This window comes from Styela clava, chromosome 1 (assembly GCF_964204865.1).
Source record: "Styela clava chromosome 1, kaStyClav1.hap1.2, whole genome shotgun sequence".
In the NCBI taxonomy this organism is placed as follows: domain Eukaryota; kingdom Metazoa; phylum Chordata; class Ascidiacea; order Stolidobranchia; family Styelidae; genus Styela; species Styela clava.
In genome coordinates, this window is record NC_135250.1 from 1,761,005 (window position 1) to 1,785,615 (window position 24,611).

The 24,611-nt window shown below is 35.7% G+C and overlaps 1 protein-coding gene across 1 annotated transcript; it reads right to left on the reverse strand.

Moving 5' to 3' along the window:
* Window positions 1–544: 544 nt before the first annotated feature.
* On the reverse strand, window positions 545–24,562 carry LOC120334003 (uncharacterized). Its single transcript, XM_039401475.2, has 11 exons — window positions 24,418–24,562; window positions 23,969–24,035; window positions 23,202–23,304; window positions 22,338–22,393; window positions 21,846–21,941; window positions 20,336–20,614; window positions 19,381–19,536; window positions 14,590–14,687; window positions 10,155–10,364; window positions 6,173–8,427; window positions 545–5,611 (listed from the first exon to the last, which is right to left on the reverse strand). Exons 1-11 carry the CDS (start codon window positions 24,492–24,494, stop codon window positions 5,571–5,573), a joined length of 3,438 nt encoding a protein of 1,145 aa, XP_039257409.2. The 5' UTR covers window positions 24,495–24,562; the 3' UTR covers window positions 545–5,570.
* Window positions 24,563–24,611: the final 49 nt, after the last annotated feature.

Below are 24,611 nucleotides of genomic sequence, written 5' to 3' on the forward strand. Positions count from 1 at the left end.
CCCCAGGATAAAAATTTAAATACTTATTCATCTATTATTCATCTATTTTTGAACGACTTTGGAGCCTGGGGTAAGCTTACCCCCACAGCAGTCTTTGAGCTACTATTAGGGCTAGGCATTTTCGAATACCTTGTGATTTCAGAATCAAATAGAATAATTTTTCAAATCGAATCTCGAATACTTGAAAATATATAATTGTAAGCGACTTTTTTATAGTAATTGGTCCTCTCAACAAATGAATTATACTGAAGACATAGAATAAATCACTCAGATAGATTACTAAGCGTTCACACAGAATAACAAACACGTTTTATCAATAACTCACTACAGAAAATAGTCATATGTTATGACTCCAATGAAAAAAAAAATTGGGGAATTCACCTCGACCATTAGCGGAAAGATGAAAACGAGATGGCGGCGATTCGAAATTTAGCTCTGAACGGATTCAAATAATTTACTATTCAATTTGAAATGCCAGTCCCTAGATACTATTGAAACAATCGGAAAATCATCTTGTGACAGTAAACTACAACAAAACAACCGGTTTATCATTGAACTAATATATTATTCTAAAACAGTGTAATTTACATAAATTTTTCACAACACAAATCAAACAACAACAGCAAAGAATCAAACGAAAGTATTGTTTCCTGTACAAGGCTATTATTTCTTCATCACTAATTTTATATATATTTTTTTCAATTTCACTTGTCTGAGGTTAGGATTTGTCTCATCCTTGGTTAGGTTATTGCCACATTTCCAATATTTTGTTTTAATCCTATTTTGGTGGTGGCGTGCAAATTCTGGCCAAATATGGACAGAGAGATAATAGATAAAAAAATATCAGGATGGTACTAAAGATATTTGAGGCAGAGATCAGCTAGTTCGATTACAAAAAAGTAATGCAAATTCCGGAGAGTATTTTTTGAAGAAGCTGACGACTAAAATTACCAGGATCGTGTCCCGGAATTTTCAAAGAGGGGGGTTCTTAAATCTGTAATTGTCGAGTTAGGTCGTATCTCAGTTAGCGGGTCCTGTCATAGTTCGAAAAAAGTGAATTTTTGAATCTTGAGGGTGTAAAAATCGTTAAGCTACGAAAAACTGCTATGTCTGATACAGAATAATGGGTGCTCCCGAAGTATGCGAACCAAGATGACGGACATCGGAACGTAACATGGGTAAACGGTTAGGCGATAATTTTTTTCCAATTTTCTTTATTTTAGTCCTATTATCAGTTCGAAGACTAGCCAAGAGCCTCCCGTAGTATTTATACCTAAAAATATGGCCTAACCCTAACCTAGCACACATGTTACATTACGATGTCCGCGATCTTGGTTCGCATACTTCGGGAGCCCCGAATAATGAATATTGGAGGGGGGGGGGGGGGTCCCAGACCACTCAAACCCCCCATCCGCTGGCTGCGCCCCTGTAAATTTCTGTTTCTGAAATTCTTTTGATAATCATGGATATATAAAATCTTTGGGAGTAAAGTGTGCATACATTTGATTACGCTGGAAATATGACGATTTAGATTGTGGAGAATATGAAGTTGAATTATTTCTTAACTGGGAGTACAGTATAACGGACTATTAGAATAAAGAGCAGTACTAATGCATGGCAGAGAATAGCAGTTTTCAATTAACAAAAAAGTAAACATTTTTTATATTAAACAAGGCTTGTTAGTATATGTAATACAATTTAACACTACACTGTTTTTTTTTACGCAATACAGAGCAACTTGGCTATTCTAAGAGCAATTCTTACCAAGTCGTAGCCATTGGTAAAAAATGAGCTTCTACGGTATCTTGCTTCAAAGGCAGAAATAAGGTTTGAACTGAAGGCTTAAAAGCCATGCCCACCACATCACTAAGGTTAAATTGGGTAAGGAAAGCTGAACGAAGAAACGTTTTGGTCCTACAAAGAAATAGCATCTCTCACATATCAATGACTCCTTTTATGAAGCATTGTTTAGAGAGAAAACGATCCGTAAAATAAACAAACTAAGAAAATCAGGGGAGGGGTCAAAGGTCTAATCAAGGCACAAATATATTCAGGATTGATGGGGCTCCCGTAGTATTCGGACCAAGATGGCGCACAACCTGCTACATTAAACATGGTACACATACTAGGTTCAGGTTGTGCGCCATCTTGGTACGAATACTATGAAAGCACCGGATTGATTGACGGCAGATCAATAAAGCAATGGTTGAAAATTTGCGAGGCACTTCATGATCGAGATATTTGCATGTGAAATGTTGTTTGAAAAAAACACAACAATATTTTCAAAAAACAGAGACCTCAAGGTCCCACATTTTATTGGTACATAATGGCAAACTATTAGAAGTTATTCTGAATTAACCAAATTATATGAAACAAATGGACTATTGTACTTTTGGTTATAGTAAGCAAACACATACAACCAAGTACATAAAATGTACAACAACAACTACACAAGACATAAACAGTTCTAAAACCTAAAATTAAACCAAGGCAATAATTTTTGTTCAAAAACAAAACTAATAAAGGAGCATTTATTTGCTAATACAGCGTCTTATATGTACATTGGCAGCAATATGCGATAAGGCTTCAATATATAGCATTAATGAATATAAAGTTCATGGACTGATAATAGGTCGAGGTCAAGGCCATTGAAAGTAGAGGAAATTACGCTCAAAACTCATTCAGAAGTAAAAGAGACTCACCTCTAAACAAAGTTATGGGCACTCACCCAGAAGTAAAGCAGACTCATCTCTGAGCAAAGTTATATGCATTCAGTCAGAAGTAAAGGAGACTCATCTCTGAGCAAAGTTACAGGCACTCACTCAGGAGTAAAGGTGACTCATCTCTGAGCAAAGTTACGGGCACTCACTCAGAAGTAAAGGAGACTCATCTCTGAGCAAAGTTACGGGCACTCACTCAGAAGTAAATGAGACTCATCTCTGAGCAAAGTTACGGGCACTCACTCAGAAGTAAAGGTGACTCATCTCTAAACAAAGTTATGGGCACTCACTCAGAAGTAAAGAAGACTCATCTCTGAGCAAAGTTACGGGCACTCACTCAGAAGTAAAGGTGACTCATCTCTAAACAAAGTTAAGGGCACTCACTCAGAAGTAAAGAAGACTCATCTCTGAGCAAAGTGGGCACTCACTCAGAAGTAAATGAGACTCATCTCTGAGCAAAGTTACGGGCACTCACTCAGAAGTAAAGGTGACTCATCTCTAAACAAAGTTACGGGCACTCACTCAGAAGTAAAGGTGACTCATCTCTAAACAAAGTTAAGGGCACTCACTCAGAAGTAAATGAGACTCATCTCTGAGCAAAGTTATGGGCACTCACTCAGAAGTAAAAGAGACTCATCTCTTAGCAAAGTTACAGGCACTCACTCAGAAGTAAAGGAGACTCATCTCTGAGCAAAGTTACGGGCACTCATTCAGAAGAAAAATCTCTGGGAAAAGTTATAGAGAAATAGAGAGTTCGGGGACTGATAATAGGTAAAGGCTAATACTAATAAGGCAGATAGAATAAGCTATGCTTCATGTTTGAAAATATACTTGACAAGAATAAGATGTAGTGAATCTAACTTTGTGTGACAATGACTACGCTTAAGTGCCTTAAACAAAATCTGTAATTTTACTTGATAAGTTTCAAACAATTAACAATTTGTACAGGGGCGTATCTAGCAATTTAAAATGGGGGGGGGGGGGGGAATTCCTAATTGCTAAAGTCTCTAAAGTGGGAAACATGAGTTTTCAATTGTCTTTGGGGTCTAAAAAGCGTTTCACACTACAAAAAATAGCTAAGTATGATACAGAAAAAAGCTTTTTTTTTACATTTTGAAAGTGGTGGTTCTGCAATTTACAATGGATATTCAAAAAGCTGAAGTTAAGACTTGATATTTGATCAATAGGTATGTCTAGAGTGAAAATACAAAAAAAAATTTGGACGAGAATTTACTCAAAAGCATGGTCATGCTCGCTAACTCAGGAAGTAAAAAAGGCTCATCACCGAATAAAGTTTTGGGAAACACTAAAACACCAATAACTACAAAAATTTTGTGTTTGAAATACAAAAATCATGAACAGGTCTCTTTTTAATAAGACTAAAAGTCAGTTTCTCATGAGAATTCTATACTCATCTTACAAGAGGCAAGTGTTGGATTTGCAATAGATAGCCGAATATGGGGTGAAGCTCAAAAAGTTTGAGAACCACTGCTCTAAAGTATGCCTTCAGGATGCCAATTTGTTTTTTTCCAATTTTAGAAATTGAGTTTAAATCGAGAAGCAAAAAATGAACTGGAATTTCCATATTAGTACTTAAAACCAGGAGAGGTAAGGACAGATCAATTGCACTTGTTCTAAATTAGTATATAATAAAGTATATTTTTACGTAAATCCTTGAGTTTTTTTTTTTTTTTTTACCATTTTTGCTACATTTTTAGGTTAAATAAATGAGATAATAAAATTAAATTTTTTTCCAAAGGCTGTTAAATAAAATCTTAAATTTACAGAAAAATCTTTAAAATACATAAAATAGGCACCAAATATATATTACTACAGCCAAATTAAAATTTAAAAACTCAAAAATAATTTGATCAATCAAAGTTAAACTTTCAATTTCAAATTAATATCGTCAGCTTAGTATGTTTGGAGATGGTTTACTCGTTTCACTCGAAGTATAAATAATACCCAGAAATGTGCATAAGAAGTTAGTTACATGCAACCCCCGAGTCACAGAAGATCCACATGAGACATATTATGGAGATAGAGATGCTTATGAGTACAGAATAAACAAAACTTGAAGCAGTTCAAAAAGAAAATGCCTGGAAACGAGATTAAATTTTCAGAGAGGTGATTTTGTTGAAAAAGACATTTATAGTGAATGAGCCTCTGGACTAGGGGTGTCAAAAATTCTTGTCGATGGGCCATATAACCAACTTCAGATATCCAGCTGGGCCACACAAAAAATTAAGTTTGCCTATGTACACAACACCACGGAAAAGACAAGAGAACGTGGTTAACGCTTAGCCTTATAATAATAAAGGTACTGGGCAAAACAACGAAATATTTAAAGCAGTGACAAAATTGCCCTATTGAACAAATTGTCGGATAAATATCTGAAGGCAACATTAAATGGCTTGGCGCGCCAGGTTTTGGAGCGTAGGACGCCAGTTGCACACCTTTGCTCTAAGCAGCAGGCAGAGCTCAGGTAATATGAAGCATTGCAGCCTATACCAAATTTCCTAATCATTTTCCACGGCTTTGCTTTGATGTGAATGTTTCTAGTATGGCATCTAAAAATAGGAGCATAACAGTTTTATACATTTTAGCTTGTGCAAGGCCACGTTCAGAGTGCACAATAAAAAAAATCATTTCAGAAAGTTGGATAAAACACTGTCGCATATTGAGCTATGTATAGACTAATTAGTATTTACAGGTTGACAAGAAACTTGAAAGAATCTGTGACAATATTGTCAGGAAAACAGCCAGATAGTAGAATATTATTTGAAAACAAAATATATGCAGCGAAGGCCTATCTAAAGCAGCAGCATGTTGACGTTCGAGACTATTCCTTCAGTGAGAAGATTCAATATGGTTCGCTTCTGTTGATTGAGCTGAAAAGAGAAAAATAAAATTAGGTTGGTTTGAGAGTCTGGCCGGGGTAATAATGGAACCAATCGAATAAACAACTTACAACGAAATGGCAATGTATTTAATATGGTGAATATGTGATTGCAGGAGTAATTCGAAATTTTGAGTTAGTTTTGAGATATTGTCATCTAAACCAGTGCTTCCCGCCCTTTTTAGTTCCTGACCCACTTTTGCCTTTTTTCAGTTGGCGACCCAATTTTATTGCAATTATTTTGTGCCACCAACAATGAGATGCAATTTACTATTGATGCGACTCTAGCTTGCATATTTGATATTATCTGATTAAGTTGAGGCTTGTTAGGAGACAAGCTCTCATGCGACAGCAGAACATCACATCAAAATTAGGTTAGACAAATTTATTCTCAATTGGAGCGATGAAAATCAAATTTTGCCCATAAGCTGTATGAAAGTATGAGTAAGTATGAAAGCTGGCGTGTGTTAGTCTGTCGAAAACACCTATTAAATATTCTTCAATTTCATTCATGAATTTAGATTTCATTTAATACATTATATTGTCTAAACACCTTTTCTAGGGCCTCTAAACTGACGTTGCCTTTGTTCTTTTGGGGATGAAGCCGTGCCGTTCTCCATAGTTCCGTTGGTCATTTTAAGATGATTTTGGTCATTTTGAGACGGCGTGTTGGGATTCTGCAGCTTCGGTTTTAGTTGTTGATGATGTTGAATATATTGACGGGGTTTGATGGGGGAACCGGGGTGGTCCCCAGAAGATTTGGAAGGGTCTGGTGCATGGACTTGTCCATTAGTAGATGTACTATTGATTGAATGAGACTTTGTTGGTATTCTTTCGTTTGGGGTTTTCGAACGATTCCGATTGTATTGTCTTGGTTTGTTACGGTACTGGTTTTGAGGTCGTGAACCCTGTGATCGCTGATGTGGAATGCTGCCAGAATCAGCCTGCTGATTTGAATCTTTGCTCGCAGGCTGTGATCGATCGATCCGAGTATCAGCTGATCGCATTTCCGGCTTTGCTGAATTCGATTTACTGGTGTGCGGCTTAATTAGCCCAGCCTGTGTTTGCTGATGTGAATCCTTGCTTACAGGCTGTGACCGGCCATGCATATCCTCCCTTTCACTTTTAAATGAACTTTCAACTGAACCCATTTTTGACTTGGTTGTATATGGCTTATCATTAGGCTTGCTTTGAACAGGCTGTGTTCGCTGAAGTGAATCTTTGCCTACAGGCTGTGATCGGTCATGCATATCATTCTTCTGTCGCTTGTAACTCCCAGAAAAATTATGCCTGGGTGTGTCTACTGATGTCCGTTGTTTATTATTGTTGGATGAGACTTTTGTCGGCTGTGATCGGTCACCCATATCATTCCGGCCTCGTTTCGAATTTCCATGTGAACTCGGCTTTGTAGAGTTGGTCGTATTTGAAAATGGCTTTTCGATGTCTTTTGGTGACCCTCTTTCACTATTTTTTGACGTCTCATTAATGTGTTTCGATGTCCCTTGCCCACTATTTTCCAGTGAAGTGCTTTTTGATAAAGACCCATTTTGTACTGGAATATGATCTCCCTTATTTGTACTTCTTGGATCCTTAGATCTCACCTCCTTCCTTCGGTTCGTTTTACTGTTCTCTGAAGCGGTTTTCATATCCATAGGAGCGGCTTTTCTAGTAGTTTCTTCAACTTCAGCGAGAGCTTCTTTGGGTTTACCATTAGCCCCATCTTGTGGTTCATTTTTCTTGAAATTTTGATTTCTTTTTTTGCTCGGTGATCGATAACGAAAAACTTTTTTGAAAGGTCTTTCATTTAGACCTTCTTTAGCATTTTGGGATTCACGTTTATCAGTTGTATGTTCATTAGACAGTTTTACAGAATTTTTAGGCCCGTTTTTCATTGAAAAATTCGATGTTTTTTCAGTTTTTGAAGAAATTTGGGGTTTTTTGGTCTTGACAGTATGGGAGTTCCCTGTATGGACAGTGGGAGGAGAAGATTGCACATTTAAAGTTTGTGGCTTTGCATTACCGGTCCCTGATATAACTGTCTGATTTTCAGAAGTTGAAGATGCTTTTTGATTGGTTGAAGTGTCATGCTTCATTGGAGATGGCTTCTTATTATTCGTCTGCGATTGGCTCGATTGAGTTGCGGCAGCTTTTACGGTTGATTGCACATTATTTGTGATTGTAGTTTTGGCAGAATCGGAGTGAGGAGTCATATATCCACTAGGGGGCAGTGGCACTTTGAAATGGGGGGTTACAGTCGATGCAGATATGGGGGCTGAAGAAGGCATAGGAGAACTTGATTGGACGGTTTGAACTGGATTCTTTTTCTTACGATTACGACGTTTTTTATTTGTAATATTCGTTGATTGGGTGACTTGATTACTTTGAGTAAAACCAGGAAAGTTGACATTGGCGGCTTGAGATGTTTGCGGAGATGAAATTGAGTGATTTGTTGATTCCGATCCAGATGCAAATCCATCATCTTCGGAGATTTTTTCTTGATTATTTGAGGATGTTAAACCTTTTTTATTTTTACGTTTCGGGTAAAAAGTCGCTGAAATCCAGTAGAAATGAAAATATTCAGACTGAGTTGTGGTTTGGCTCGGAGAAACTTTTAAAATGTCCAAAAACACTTGAGTACGATATTCTGCCTCAAAATTTGGGTCCTTAAATCCATTTTTTGTGAGTTTTATTTGAAAATGGACATTAACGAACGCTTTACAAATCTCAGTCCATCTCATGAAAACATCTCGTTCATCGGGACTGTATTTTTGAGTCGGTTTTATACGAAATTGAAGATCTGAGCCAAATCTGAAAGAAAAAGGAAAACTTGTTTAATTATATACACTTGCACAGGGATGAACGAAACTAAATAATATAATACTGCATGATTGCCACCAGGTATGTTCATGTTGGAGATAAATAAAGCACAACTGGTGTTGGCAATACAATGTGGTTTGCAGAATTTTCAAATTTCTAGATGATATGGAAAGCATATATACGATAGTATGCTCTCCATAGTTTATAGGCATGTTACGAGGAAAACGAGGAAATCCATGCGGTGTAGATATGTTCTTTTAAACGCAACGATGGGTATCATGGGTTCTCTTCACGAAGGTAAACGCAAAATCGCTTTTCGTCACATTAAAAAAGGGAGTTCCTGCCTGGTGAGGCATATAATTACTATTCAATTTGTCGAATATTTGAGTTCGAAGTTTGAATATTTAATTTTATAGCTATTTATGTTAGGTAAATAACTTTTGATTTCAACTTTGATATGGTATCAGATTGACAATATATACTGAATTTTACTGCATAAAATTCAACATTAATCGCAATTTTACCAAAAAAGGAAAAATTTTGGTAGCGGCTGTAGCGATTTTGATAAAATGGAAACGTTTATAGTCACATAATTCGCCATTGTCATTCTATCTAACAGGTGTGCGCAACCTTCAAAGCAGGAGGGACACATATAAACAACTTGGTGAAACAGTGGGTAGAACCTTTATTAATAAAGTATATCTAGTAGTTTCAGGCAAAAAGTTAGTTATTGATCTTGTGACATGGGTTGTTTGCTAGCTAGCTATTAAGGCATTGTGACGTCATAGGCATAGATAATAAATTGGACTCAGGTATTGGCTTTGCAAAGGGATCGGAATTACTAGCACATACCAAATTTAAAACTAGTTTAGCGGGCCGCGCATCCTTCAAAATTGGCACTTCTTCGCGGACTGCACAATTTTTACTTGAGGGCTGCCTTTGACCTGCGGGCCGCAGGTTGCACACCTCTGCTATATAGTTTCAGTTCTTGCCATTCCAGCAATCACTAAAATTTTTTTTAACGGATTACGATGAGTATCATACACCAGATCTACTCAACTGGCGGACCGTGGTCCGAATCCGCTGGACCTTTCGGGTATTTGATTCGGAATGCGCCTTATTCTTTATTTTGGATCATTTGCCCCACTTTTGAAGTTTCCTTTTATACAATCAATTTTATAGATTTAAATATATATGGAAAAAACTATGACGCCATAATAAACAATCTTGATTAGCTAATAATCATTAGTCGATTGAGGAAGTGCGTGTTTAAGGATGTTGAAAATATAATTTTTGGAAAGACCAGACCCAAATATTTTTGAAGTTTTGAATGCGGATCTTCGGTAAAAATAGTTGAGTAGCCCTGCAATATACTTCTGATTAAGTTCACCTGACCTTGCGATGGGGATATTATTTTATGATGAGATGATATCAATAGTGAAGGGTGTCCATGAAGTCTTGAAATTTTGTTCAATTAAAAAGGGATTTCATCGATACTGTAAATTGTTTTGGCCCTCACAGATATATTTAATTGTAGTTGAAATACTTTAGTTACTCACTTAACACAACAAACCTGGTTAAGACATATTGATAACTGAGTTCATAACAAAATTGCAGCTGCGAAGGGACTTTATGAACAACCTGTATTATCTACTTTTAGTTAAACGCTCGAGATTTTACTTTGAGCAATCTAGACTAAAATTTTCAAGATTACTTACAGCACACTGCAATTCCTTGGTTCCATTTTCAGTAAAAACTTTTGCATGTTGTTCTGGACTTTGTATTCAGTTTCGATGCTTTTATCGAAGACACAGAGATGAATGAAATGATAGTCTGGATTCTGAACTTTCGGTTTAGCGATGTACGCAGCCACACGTAGCCCTCTAGTGATTGCTCCATTCTGTCCTCTAGTTAGCACAACTCGGTAGCTGTAATTGAAGTACATAAATTGTCAATAGAGATTCAAATATATATAGAGTGAAAATTAACATTGAAATGTAAGCCTAAGCTGATATATTAAAAAAAACTACAAGGCTGATCAGTTTAAGAGTTGCGCAATTGCGCTGCGAAAATATGTAGTTTAGTAATTCCACTTCGTGCGGTCATCTGCCCCAGGGTAAAATAGGATTTACATAATTATCCTGGAGGAAAGGAAAGCCGCTAAGACGGCTTAATCATATGGTGAACCCAGGCCTTCCGTCCTGTTACCAGTCCATGAGTATGAGATTAGTTAGTTATTTGTTCCAGATGCATGGATTTAATGGTGGAGGAAGCCGTAACAGACCAGCTGTCATATGGTCCACCCTACGACGGCGAGGATTCCAGCAAACTTCTCGCACATAATCATCTCCCACAGGATTCGAACCTGTAAAACCACGCAGAGTAATCAGAGGTGCGGTGGCGTATTCCTAACGCTTAGCACGATGTGCCACACTGCCGAGCCAAGGTAATATCTTTCGTTTTTTAAATGCTTAAAATGTTGCATCATGAAGTGTTGATGCAATGGAACTTGGGATATGGACCTGCCATTAAATGCTTATTGTGCGTAGTTATGAGTTTTGTATTGTGCTGCAGTTTTGTATTGTGCTGCGCTGCACATGTACCGTATTACTATGTAGCAGTCCTCAACTGTTGGTATTTTGCAGGCGTTCCAGAAGTGTGTGCACCAATATGGAGGTAACTAATTTTGTTTGCATACTTTACATCAAGTTGTGTAAAAGGACTGAAACCTATGGGTAGGGGGTATATTCACTTGGCTAACACAGACAGTCCCGAACTTGTAATAGAAATAAAATAGGGAAAATCAGAAATTATTGCCTAACCCAAACCTGGTACACACACTACAGGAGTACCTATTTGTGAAGGGTGCATGTCGCACATTCATTCCAGTAATGTTTTCAACATGCACTCCACTTGTGTTGTAACATTTACTTATTGTGAAGAGGAATTTAAATTTTGAACAAACATAGTTACATCATAGTGGCGCAATAACAACATTATTTATTCAAGTGCCAACACAACAAGCTGATTATAGTCAAGTACTTCCAAGTGTAATACCACTGTCTGGCAAACAGGACATAACAAAATTTAAAATGTAAATCTGTTTTTTTTTTCAGGAGAATTCGCTCAGAGCAAGTTCACATGAGCAAACCTACGAACACCACTGAAATTATGATATAACGATCAGTAGAGGTTGCGCGAGACTAACTCCCAATCCTTTCTCTATGCCTTTGCGCTAGTGGATACATATGCATGTAATGCAAGGATGCTGCAGCACGAATAAAATACCATAATATGCAATTCAAGAGTCCTGCTGCACACTAACACAAATATATTTCTGTAACGTTTCGTCTGACCAAAATCAGACTTCCTCAGACAAGCAGTTTACAACAATGAACTGCTTGTAAACTGCTTGTCTGAGGAAGTCTGATTTTGGTCAGACGAAACGTTACAGAAATATATTTGTGTTAGTGTGCAGCAGGACTCTTGAATTGCATATTATTGAAATTATGATATATTTGATTTTTTTTTTTATTGTCAGAAATTGAATGAAGTCTATAAGAGCATAAGATATCAAATGCTTTTTAATTCTAAAATCTAGATTTTTGAATATAAATATAACCAATTTCAGTGCCACTTCAGTATGCGTTTAATGTCATGAAGACAGAATTCGGTTCCTAATCATAACTGCAATCACTGAGGTCGCATACCAGAGTCGTCACTGTAACCACACTCTGAAAAGAGTATAATTTTATTCCAAGTTTTCCTATTTCATATTTGGGGCGCTCCAGAGTGTGTACCAATATGGAGGTAACTAATTTTGTTCGCCTACTTTTCATTAGTTTGTATAAAGGGACTGAAACCTATGGGCAGGGGGTATATTGACTTTGCAAATACATACAGTCCATGAACTCGTAGTCGTAATAGAACTAAAATAGGGAAAATTGGAATAAAATTATGGCCTAACCCTAACCTGGTACACACACTATAGGAGTACCCATTTTTGACCTTTTTGCATCTTAGCAATCACAAATAATATGATTTGGATTTTAAATGATTCATTACGTTCATAGCTTGAAGTTTAAACCAACATTCTGACGAGGCAATCGACCATTTCCACCTGCAATTTCAACGTCAAGTACTTCCTGGTTTTTGACGGACTTCCTGGTTGATACCAAGGTCTAATGGTCAGTTCAACAAAACGATAAGAGGGTACTATTTTCAGTTCTCCCGTAGTATGTGCAACAAGATGGCAGACACTGGAACGTAGTATGTGTACCAGGTTAGGGTTAGGCCATAATTTCAGGTACAAATACTACGGCAGTCACTTGGCTAGTCCCCGAACTCTTAATAGAACTAAAATAAGAAAACTTGGAATGAAATTATAGCCTAACCCTAACTTGACACACATACTATGTTCAGGTGTCCGCCATCTTGTTGCACATACTACGGGAGCGCCTTATTTTCACTATAGAATGAATTAATAATACGACTTATTGGCTTTCTTCTTCCTCAATATGAAATTTGAATTGAAAAAACATTAATATGATGTATTGTACAAGCTTGCAAAACAAAGCATATAAAGTAATATTTCTTCAAATAACTGGATGTCCAACACGAAAATTGAATATCCAAATACATTCTATAGCTAACTCATAATTTTGAGAATATTTGGGTATATTTACATACCAAAAGTCTATGAATAAATGATGACTAATATATGGACCATGGTAACTGTTGAACGGACCCAAACTTAAAATATATTCCATATTTGAAAATGTTATTCAAGAATGCATTGAGAAAAATGGATCTCAACTCCAGCAAACACATTATAAGTAGGGCTGGGCATTTTGAATCGAATATTCGAATCGAATAGTAAATAATTCGAATCGGTTAGAAACTGAATTCTACAAGAATGCCTTCATAAGATTAAACAAATACCAAAGTGGCACCGAGTTTTTTATGCAAGGAAAAGTCAAAACAAGGTAACGAGACTCTTCTCTGAGTGTTATGGTTGCTACTCTGGTATGAGATCTCAGTGATTTTTCGTTACAGACTCAATTTTATGAGAATGGGTCTACTCTATGAGATCAAACGAATACCCAAAGTGGCACCAAGTTTTTTATGCAAGAAAGGTCAGACAGGGTACCAAGACTCTTCTCAAAGCGAGGTTACGGTGGCCACTTTGGTATGCAACCTCATCAGTGATTTAGGTTATGATTAGGAACCGGATTCTGTCTTCATGGCATTGAATGCATACATACCAAAGTGGCACTGAAATTGGTACCACTCACAAATGTGATTCAGATCATGTTAAGCAAGCCAAAGTGGTCTCAGTGATTTTAATTAGTGAACTAAATTATTTGTGAATGTCTTTATGAGATTGAGCACACATCAGAGTGGCACTGCAATTGGTATTCGATTGAGATCACGTCAAGCAAATGAGATCGCATACCAAAGTAGCGTCTTATACAAAGTGTAATAACAATTAAATTTGTCTTCCGATTTTATAGTAATAAAGACATTTGAAAATTTCGTTCAATATTATAGTGAAAAATTATTTTAGTATGCTTGTAGTTCTCATTTATTAAGCAGTAAAATTTATTTAAACTTACAATCGCTATTACAATAAAAAAATTAGGCAAAATTTTTTGGACATTCTGTATGTTTGTGAAAATTTTTACAGAGCTTTGATAAGAGTAAATGTATAAAACAATGCAAAAAACGAGAATATCGGTTGGAAACCGAAGACTTATCGATCGATAGTTAGGGGATCCCCCAAAACAGAAACTGCAGTTTCGATTCATCCGCTCTTATAACTTGCGCACTGCGCATCGCACACACACACTCGGCGGGTTTCAAAATTCTCTCGCTTTACAAAAATCTAGATCACTATATCAATAATTGATTGATAACTCGCTAATTATACGACATAATTCGCCCAAAATCAATAGGCTTCTGGTCCGAGATAAGATGAATGCACATGCAAAATCTGGAGCAAATTCAATCTCGCTTTCGTGAGATATCGCGTGCATCTAACAGACACACACACAGACAGACAGACAGACATACATACATACAGACAAATACCTATCAATATACTTACCGATCTTAAGATCGATAAGTAATAATTTCATGAAAATATGGAAATACCTTCCAAGTTCCTCTGTCTGTATCTTCACTGGTTTTCCAAATATATATTCCGTTCTCCCTGTTGTTGTCCAAGTGCTATCGGCATCTTGTTTCTCAATCTGAAAATACAGATATAATCACAGTTAATACTGCATATTTGTGACTAGAAATGTTATTCGGATAAAGGTTACACTGTCTGTATCAGCAGTTCCGAACCGGGGGTCCGTGGTCCCCCAAGAGGGCCACACCGCAGTCGGAAGGGGGCCACAATGCTAGGTGCAAAACGAATTTTACTTTTCCCTTGGCAAGAAAACTCCCTGTCCTATCTAGTTCCATTGCTTATTTATTGCACAAAGTGTTTTAAATTTGTTAAGCATGAATTGTTTGAACATAATCGAATTCGGAGTCAACCAATCAAAATAAACACTTTAAATACCACTGGAATGATAAACAGGACCATGATTGCTAAAACCCTCCGAAAGGGAGTCACGAGCCATAAAGGCCCTGGTCTATATCATTCTGAACGACGTTACAATATGTTTTGTTAGGCTTTCATTTAGTTCTAATGTCGGAAAAGCAGTGTCCAACCTAATTTATTCGGATTAAATTACAGTCAGAGGCCAGAATAGAGGCCGTTGAAGTCGTAATTTTCCCTATTTCATTCATTTGAACATTCCTTCCCTAACATATGTAAAACATGAAAATGTGGCCGCATTTTGAATATCAAGGAAACCAGATCTAAGCTGGAAACATTCAATAAATATTTATAGAGGTTTATGTAACAACATAACCTACATCTGTCTGTGTAAAAGACTTATGTAACGCCAGTCTGTGATGACCAATACAAGGAAATAGGTTTGAGGCTTACAAATTAGCATGTAATATTACTAATTGAATAAATGAATAACAGGTACAAAAATTAAAAAAACAAGCCGTTAGGTCATTATGAGTTTAATTGACAAACCTTGTTATAGAATGTTTTTTATAATAATATGAGGCACAAAGTAACAATCAGGGTCATTATGCATTATTTTTATCAGTATTTTCAATGCAATTTTATATCATTAAAAACTGTAGTCATAATTAGGGCTAGGCATTTCGAATCGAATAGAATAGTGAATTATTCGAATCTATTTAGAGCTAAATTTCAAATCGCCGCCATCTTGTTTTTATCTTTCCGCTAATGGTCGAGGTGAATTCCCCAATTTTTTTTTCATTGGAGTCATATTTTTTCAACAAAATTCTGACATATGACTATTTTCGGTAGTGAGTTCTGTAGTGAGTAATCTATCTGAGTGATGTATTCTATGTCTTCAGTAATTCATTTGTTAGGAGGACCAATTACTATAATAAAGTCGCTTACAATTATATATTTTCAAGTATTCGAGATTCGATTCGATTCTGAAATCACAAGGTATTCGAAAATGCCTAGCCCTAGTCATAATTTAAGCAGGCACAGGTGGGACTGATGAAACACTCCGGTAGGTCATATTTGTCCACCACTGGTCTGATCTACCGTATTTGCTCGTTTTGTAGCCTGGGCCCATATTTTTTTCAACCAAATCACTAACCGGGCCCTTATTCAAACCGGCCATTATTCAAGCATGTGCACTTGTTATTTTCGATCGTTACAATAATTAATATATTGTTATTTCCAGTTCTCAAGTATGATTTAAACGAGAATAACAAAAATTTTGACTTTTTCTGCGCACCGCAGGTAAAAATCCGCAAAAGAAGAAAAAGTTTTGCGATGCCCTATCATTATTGAAACGACGCACTTGGGCGTCGCGACGCACAGTTTGAGAACCACGGTGTTACGTAATCAATGATATCTGTTATGTACTTGGACGCCTAAGGCATGAGTGTTATCTACCAGCGCTTAAAATTCAACAGTGTTGTGACAAAAGCGCTTCTTATTTCCTATTGTTCTTTACCACTGAAAAATCACCTTTTACATCGGGCGGGTATTCAAGCACCTTATTTATTTTTATGTTCTGTTCACACAGGCGGCTATTCAAACGGGCTCTTAATCAAGATCGGGCGGTAAAACGAGCATATACAGTATATTGTAGCTTCTACGAAGCCTTGTTCAGAGTATATGAATACTACACTATGTAAGACTATAGTATTATCCAAATGAGTCATTTATTTATGAATACACAACAAAAAATTTATTTCTAGTTCAAACTAGTTTAAAATATTATGCGCAAATATTGCGGTTACATAATATTAAAACAACAAGCAGGAACTAGAATCAATCAACCTTCAGGCATTTACATTGATCCTATAGTTAACAATAAAGAATTATTTGCCATCCTAAAGTGGTTTTTCAAGGATTTAAATACAAAACATGAAAATGAAAGTACTTTAAGGACTTGGGAAACCGGTCTAAGAATTTTGGGAATTTCCATCATTTTCTATTTTTAGAATTGTTTAATTTGGAGCAAAGCGTAGGCGTAAGCCAAGTTCAAAACAAATTTCATTCCAATTGAATAGTTTCATTTGCTGATTTATTCTTTAGGGCAATTGAATCAACTAGCCAAAAAGCGATACATTTAATTCCCAAAAAATAAGATCGTTTATATGAGCTTATAACAGGGTGTCTAAAAAGTTCTCATTAGGCTTGTAGAGTTGTAGTTCTCATTTATCATGCAACAAAATTTATTCAAACTAACAATTGTTATTACCATAAAATCGGGCGAAATTTTTGGGACAACCTGTATACATTACAAAAGTCAATCTCAGAGATAAACACTGCACATTACCCAATCCAGAAAGTTTTCAATATTTGACGCTTCAGAAGTGTATGTACCAATATGGAGGTAACTAATTTTGTTCGCCTACTTCACATCAAGTTGTGTAAAGGGACTGAAAGCTATGGGCAGGGGGTATGTTCACTTGGCTAACACAGACAGTCCCCGAACTCGTAATAAAACTAAACTAAGGAAAATCGGAGTAAAATTATACCCTGACCTAATACACATACTAAGCGACTACCAAATATTTTTTGTCCAAAACTATTTTTTTGGAATGTATTCAGAATAGTAAATTTATTGATTTTGGCCATCCTCGAGCGTTCGATTTACTCAAATGTCAGAAAGTGTGTCACAAACAGGTTTGCGGTATACACCTATAGTTTTAAGGGTATTCCCGTAATGTGTATACCAGGTTAGGGTCACAATTTTATTCAAATTTTTCTTATTTAAGTTATATTACAAGTTCAGGGACTGTCTGTGTTAGCCAAAGCCAAGTGAATATACCCCCCCCCCCCCCCTGCTCATAGGCCTCCGCCCCTTCAAACATCTTGATGTAATATCGACAAACAAAAGTAGTTACCTCCATATTGGTACATACACTTCTGGAGCGCTATTTCAAGCACACACACACACATAATTGGAAGATCACATTTTCATAAAATAACTGCCATTGACTCTTAAACCACTTAGCTTATGAATACCCGAATATGACTTAAATAAACAAAGATATGAGTAGAGGTGGAAATGAAATTGGGACTTCTGGTTTTGTAAAGTGTTCCTAGTACTGAGGTACTTTCAGCCTTCAAACAGACCATTAGTTCAAGACTTTAACACACAGATATGAAGTGTTGTTTGGTTAATGGATGGGAGACTTATATCAGGAATTCCGGACATTTGGTTTGTACTAGTAATTTCAAACAAATTCTCATATTCAATTATGTTTTCAAAGACTTTTTAAGATTGTTTTCCAAGATTTTCATTGAGTTAAAAAGGTATTAGGCAATTCTAGCAAACATTTTGACACTTTTCAACTGGTACAGGAAGCAATTCACAATAACAGCAAGAATATTTTCGGTATTCAATGTTTTGGAAATCATAAAACTTTTGCTGTTAGATAGATTCATTTAAATATCCATATGATAATTAATTGCAAATCAGAATTGCGGACAGAGCCAACAAAATGGCTAACTTTTGGAGCCGAAAGGAAAATGCAAATACCTAATAATTTGTTACAGACATACTCGGATATTAATAAGGAGACATGTACTGCTGTCTGTAAATTAAAAATTATAAACTATCCATATATGAAAAGACACATCCAACAAATGGCAAACTTCATTAGCCAACTTACATAAAGGTAGTCAAATGTTATAAAATTTATTACAGATATACTCAGATTCCAAAAAAGGAACAGACAGGTACTGAGAATGCTGTAAATCATTTGCAGATTATAATTTAGCGGTTGCGTTGGCGTCGATTAGCTTAGTATTGTATTTACTTTGACACTTGTTTGTTGATTTTGTCACATCTACCAATGTTATGCAATTTACAAGAGCGAAAACAACAATCTCCGTCATACCAAAAACATGGCGGCCTTTTAAAGAATTTAGGAAAGATTTTTCATATTTAGCCTGAAGAGAGGAACGTCTATCTAGCCCGTTTAGCAGTCCATGCCGGTTATGGGATTAGTTAACCAGTTTTTTGACTTGATGGTCTTATACGTCTGCTTGGTTAATAAAGCCATACTCAGAGAAAATGGATAACATAATCATGAATGTATGTATATATATATACAGGGTGTCCATAAAGTCTTAAAAAGTTTCTAAATTTGCAAAGGGAATTCACCGATACCGTATATTGTTTTGGCCTTCACAGATATATTAAATGAAGTAAAAATACTTAAACAATTACTGATTGAAAAAATGCTGGTTAAGATATATTGAGAACCGACCTTAAAATAGAAATTGTAAAGGGACACCCTGTATATTACAGTATATCATTAATGTCCAAGGGGTTGTCCAACACATAATAGGAATCAAAAGAAAAGAATTCCCACCTGACAATTAACGTTCCCATCCCATCCTCTGCCCATCATTCTTTTAGTGTTCACTGTCAAAGTTACTTGTCGGTGGAGTTTGGTTCTCGTTGGATCATCAGTGGAGAAATGAATCGCCGGGGTAAGGTAGACTTTTTCTTCTGTATCGTCAACGAACTATAGAAAAGAGAAAATGGGATCATTTAAAGTCAAAATGAACAAATGAATGTACATAGAATTAAATTCACATTTTCGCATATAAAGAAGGAGTTTAAAACTAAAAAAAAGTTGCCAAACTGAGAGGTTATATGCGCAACTCTGAGGGGTTTGACAATGATAGTGAGGATAAATTTAAAGGATTTTGAGACATTTCTTCAGTTATTTATAAAAGTAAAACATAACAATAATGGTTATCATTTCCATTAATTCTCTTCTGCAACCATTTGCTTTGATAGGTGAGTATGGTGTGTTACGATTTGTAGAGTCGGCTTATATGCGAATATTTATAATCTCACCGTTTTGAGGCCATTTTTAGGGGTTCGCTTATATGGAAGGGTATACGGTAAATAAGAACACAAAAGCTGTCCAAATGAGGAATTCATCCCCTGCCAATAACACATGATTTATACCCTGGGGAGTTAAAATACAACCAGAGTGGCGGGTACTCTGGTACCGTTACCAGATACCGTATACCAGATTTGGGTTAGGCCATAATTTTATTCAGATTTTCCGTATTTTGGATCTATTTTTAGTTCAGGGACTGTTTGTGTTAGCCAAGTGAATATTCCCCCCTGCCCATATGTTTCAGTCCCTTTACACAACTTGATGTAAAGTAGGCGAACAAAATTAGTTACCTCCATATTGATACATACACTTCTGGAGCGCCCAAGAAAACATGTCGAGCTTCCAACACTGTTTCAGTATCCATAAACATGGCTCCAGATAACAATATCCTCTAAAATTATACACTTCTTACCTTTTTGTATTTTTCAACTTGGACATGAACTTGTAACGGCCTCATTACAGCTTCAGAAGGAAAAGATAATTCCAGCATCGGTATTTCCACGATCCCGCCTTCTTCATCAAGAGTAAATCCATATTTCGCTTGCTCGTCGTCTTCGAGAGAAGTTTGTGTGACGGGGTATAATTTCTTTTTATGTTTTTTGCTTATTACGTTAGACCAATCCTCGTCTCGTTCATAAACTGATTCTTTTGTTAATAATCCTTTCCTTCTGTGGTTAGGTTTTGTTGATGTCTGTGGTACAATGGAAAAATTATTTGAATACACAAAATTTGAGGGAAAGGATTATCCAAAATTACTTGAATATTCAAATAGATTTTGAATTGGTGATATTTTACCAGTATATGGAAAATATTTCATATTGGAAAATACTTAGAATATTTTTATTAAGAAATAGTTATTTTAAGCATTTGATATCTGTCGATTAAAACAATGTTTGTCTAATCCAGCGTTTCTTTCTCAAACTTTTTATGCCCGAAACACAGTTGGGTAATCAATTTACGACTTCGAGTCGACAAAGTCCGACCGAGATCGCTAGGTGACCTATTTTATCGCAATTTCAATCCATTTTCCGCTGAACGCTCTGGCACAGTTTGAGAAACGCTGGTGTAATTTATTCATCACAACAAAATTATACTCCTATGAATTTGCAATTATATTTGAAGTTGCTTTTGTCGAATAATTCCTTATATATTAAAAAATATTATCCAAAAACACTTTTACTTGGCTTGGGCATGCCAGATTATAGTTTACTGCATTAAAAATAACTATTCTAGAATTGAAGGCTGAAGACCCCAAGTTGGCATCCAAAGCACAACACCTCACCAAGAGTGTAAAGCAGGGATCAAAAACCTATGGCCAGCAGAATAATATATTCTGGCCCGTGACACTTCACTGAATTATAGTACCAAAACACCTGTTTTGACGATTATATTCTTCACGTAACAGAATTTATTGTGAGACATGTGTAGACTAAATCATATTGTAATCTAACAAGTATAAAATTCACAATTACTCAATAAGTCTATAATTTAATTATAATTAGACAAATGGCAACACAACACGAAAAGTTGATGCTAAGTGCAAAGGGTTCAATGGTGCCGAAAATATTCAAATGGAATTTTTTGAGATGCAATGAGGAAATAAATCTATATTCTATTCGAGAGATGTACTGCTTTATTTTTATTATAAAAAGTATCATCTGTTCGGTTTTCCACTTTCTAAAAATATGTGCAGCCCGTCAATGACTTGCAACCCTTAATTTTGGCCCGCGACGACAAAAGGTTGCCGACCCCTGATGTAAAGCATCAAGTAGGCTATACTTTAAAAATTTCAATGCCATGTGTGAAATGAATTATATTATATGAAAATCACTCAGTTAGCTGGCCTTGGCCTAAAAGAAAAATTGTACCCAATAGAGGAGTTGACATATGACACCCCAAAAAACTATTGTTACTTAACTCACCTGTGAAGTTTCAGGAATCGATTTTTTCACAGTCGGTTTCGCATTAACTGCTGATGTATTGATGACATCATGCGTAAACTGCTGACTCATGATAGTCTATAAAAACAATGGCATGCATTGGTTCAGATGGGAGATGAACATAATAAATTGAATGTGCAAAGTGCCTGCAAGTAAAGGGCAAGCGTGCATAAGACTCGAATGAAAAAAATTAGATGTGATTAGTCCTTGATTTTAGTAATAATTTTAAATATTTTCATTTTAAAATCATTATTCTTACTTAGTATTATCATTCTGTTAGTAGGCCTATTTAACATAGATTGTCAGGGACAAAATAAACTTTACTCAACTTCTGACTTGAATTTGAAAAAATATAATCAATAAAATCATTTTTTCTAAATAGAAGTATATACTGAGCTTGACCCGATGTATAATATATTTCACGATTCTCATCCCTCCTTTTCCCCAAAAAAGTTAAAAGAAATCACAGCATACCTGAGCTAATTGTTCATCCAAAGTATAACTTTCCGTATCTGAATCCCTGGCTGCGTCTGCGTAAAACATGGATATATAAATTAGACAGAAAATAATAATGGGCCATGTTCACATCCTGCCGGTGCATTATGTGTCACTCCTCTCCATAATTGCGCGTTCTGTTCGAATTACCTGGTAACCCGCCATATTATTTTAAAAATGAACGATGTTTAGTGAACTTGCGGCAAAAATATGCCTGTAATGGCATATCTAACTTCTAATTATTTTTATTTTTAATATACAAATCAGTTTCCTCAAACGTTTCAAACCCACGGAAGGTTTATTTCCTGTGATACAAATCACAAAGTCGAGGTTGTCAAAGTTTCAGGCGAGATGGTCAAGTGGTTAAAAATAGACCTATGTTGGAATATGCAAATGTTAAAAATTTTGAGTGCCAAACGCCTCAAACCAGGGTGCAATAAATTTGGTAAATACCAAACTTGAATGATTCTGATCATTCTAAATATCGTGCCCGGCAAATTCGCCGCAGCAAGTCTCGGTGCATAGGAAAATTCGCTTCATGAAGATTGCTGCAAGAGCATTTTGTTGTAAAACAAGTTTTTGGGATAAATAAGGTATTTCAAAAATCTATCGTTTTTATCACAAATACTTTTACAGGAAAATTCTCTGGAAGTTATTTTTTATGCGGCGAATTTTCCTAGAACTTCTAAAAATAAGGGCTCGTTAAATATCAAAAGTTTCTTGTAAAAAGCCCTGTTCAGAGTAAAAAGGCCTCATAAAAATATCGCAACTCTTCAACGGAATTCAAAAAGATATAACTCAAAATAGCAGATATCAGGATAACACTTTAAATAGTACTCGCACCTGATGGGAGTTGTTTTGGCACATTTTTCCGTTTCACTTTTGCTGGTTTTTTGAAAATTTGCTTCTTTTTTTGTGTTTGTTCTGTTTTCTTTTGTTCTTTCAGCTGTAAAAAATCAGCGATTTAAACAAAAAATTATTTACTTGTTAAACTGGCCAGAACAAACCTATTTTTAATAGCGACCACTATGTGTTAGAAAAGCTATGTTAGGTCAGTGAAATAAACTGAAAAAGATGGGGAGTAACCTAGCCCTAAACTTTATGAAGAATAAAATATGGTTTTCATATCAGAGCCATTATGATGGCATAATCATATAACAAACCCAGGCCGCAAGGTGGGGGAAAGCTTTAACAGACCAGCAGTTACATGAACACGCTTCACATGCCCCCCAATAACCCTTTTTGTATAAGTTCAGCATAATCAACTAAGAAGCGATGACTGATTAATTGGTAAACATAAATTACATCTGTACATCATTTCATGAAATGAAACTGTTCAGCCAGTTTGTCTTTTTACTTCGTTCAGCAAAATGTTATATTGGAACAAACAAGGATAAATCTGAGCATATTTTTGTGTACCAGTGTTCAATGAAGCGTGATTTGTCAGAATAATCGAAGTATATTTTGAGCACAAATGTTCAATGAAGTGTGACTAGTTAGCACAATCAAAGAATGAGTGAAAATATGTAATTAATCCTGGACTAAGTTAGTATGATGTCAGAGAAACTAAGCTCTGTAAATAGTCTTGAGATTTTACGAAAATCTTTTACCTTTGAATTATCATTTTCTACAGTGGATTCTGGATTGCTGGCATTTGTTCTGCTGCGTTTATAATACCTGAAATAAAAGAATTCAGTAATATGGGATATCAGACGAAATTTTTTGGCAAATTGTCACTGAACTAAGATTGAAAAAGAACTGATTAGAGAGTTACAAGCTACCATGGATAAGCAAAGAGCTGTATATAAGTATGGTTTTATTGCCAATTAAAAAAAAGATTGTTATATTTAACATGGATAATTGTAAATTTTCACTTTTAACATTTTTAGCAAGGAAAATACCATACGAGTTGCAGGGGTTAAGTATTCCTTGCTAAAAGAAACATCAAATCATAAAAGTAAATTGAACTAAATTTTTAGTGCAATTTAGCAGTTTTGTCTGGAAAAAGAAAATCAAAAATGATCATGAACTAGAGTTGAAAGCAAAGAAATATTCTCACCTATAACTTATAAAAGAAAGAATACAAAGCACATTAAAAAACAGCGCAGACAATAAACTAATCGTTACAACTTCCATCTTTGATTCAAAAATTGTTTTGCTCAAATATTGAAACGGATAAACTTCTATGTTATTATTACAGTATTAGCTCTGTAAAATGAAAAGATAAATTACTAAATTATATTAGAATGAAGC

Coding starts and splice junctions, on each gene's coding strand:
- LOC120334003 (XM_039401475.2), bottom strand. CDS start 24,494: ATGGAAGTTGTAACGATTAGTTTATTGTCTGCGCTGTTTTTTAATGTG. Junction 22,394..23,201: donor GCCAAAACAACTCCCATCAG/GTGCGAGTACTA, acceptor TGTTTTACGCAG/ACGCAGCCAGGGATTCAGAT. Junction 10,365..14,589: donor CAGACAGAGGAACTTGGAAG/GTATTTCCATAT, acceptor CTTCAATTACAG/CTACCGAGTTGTGCTAACTA.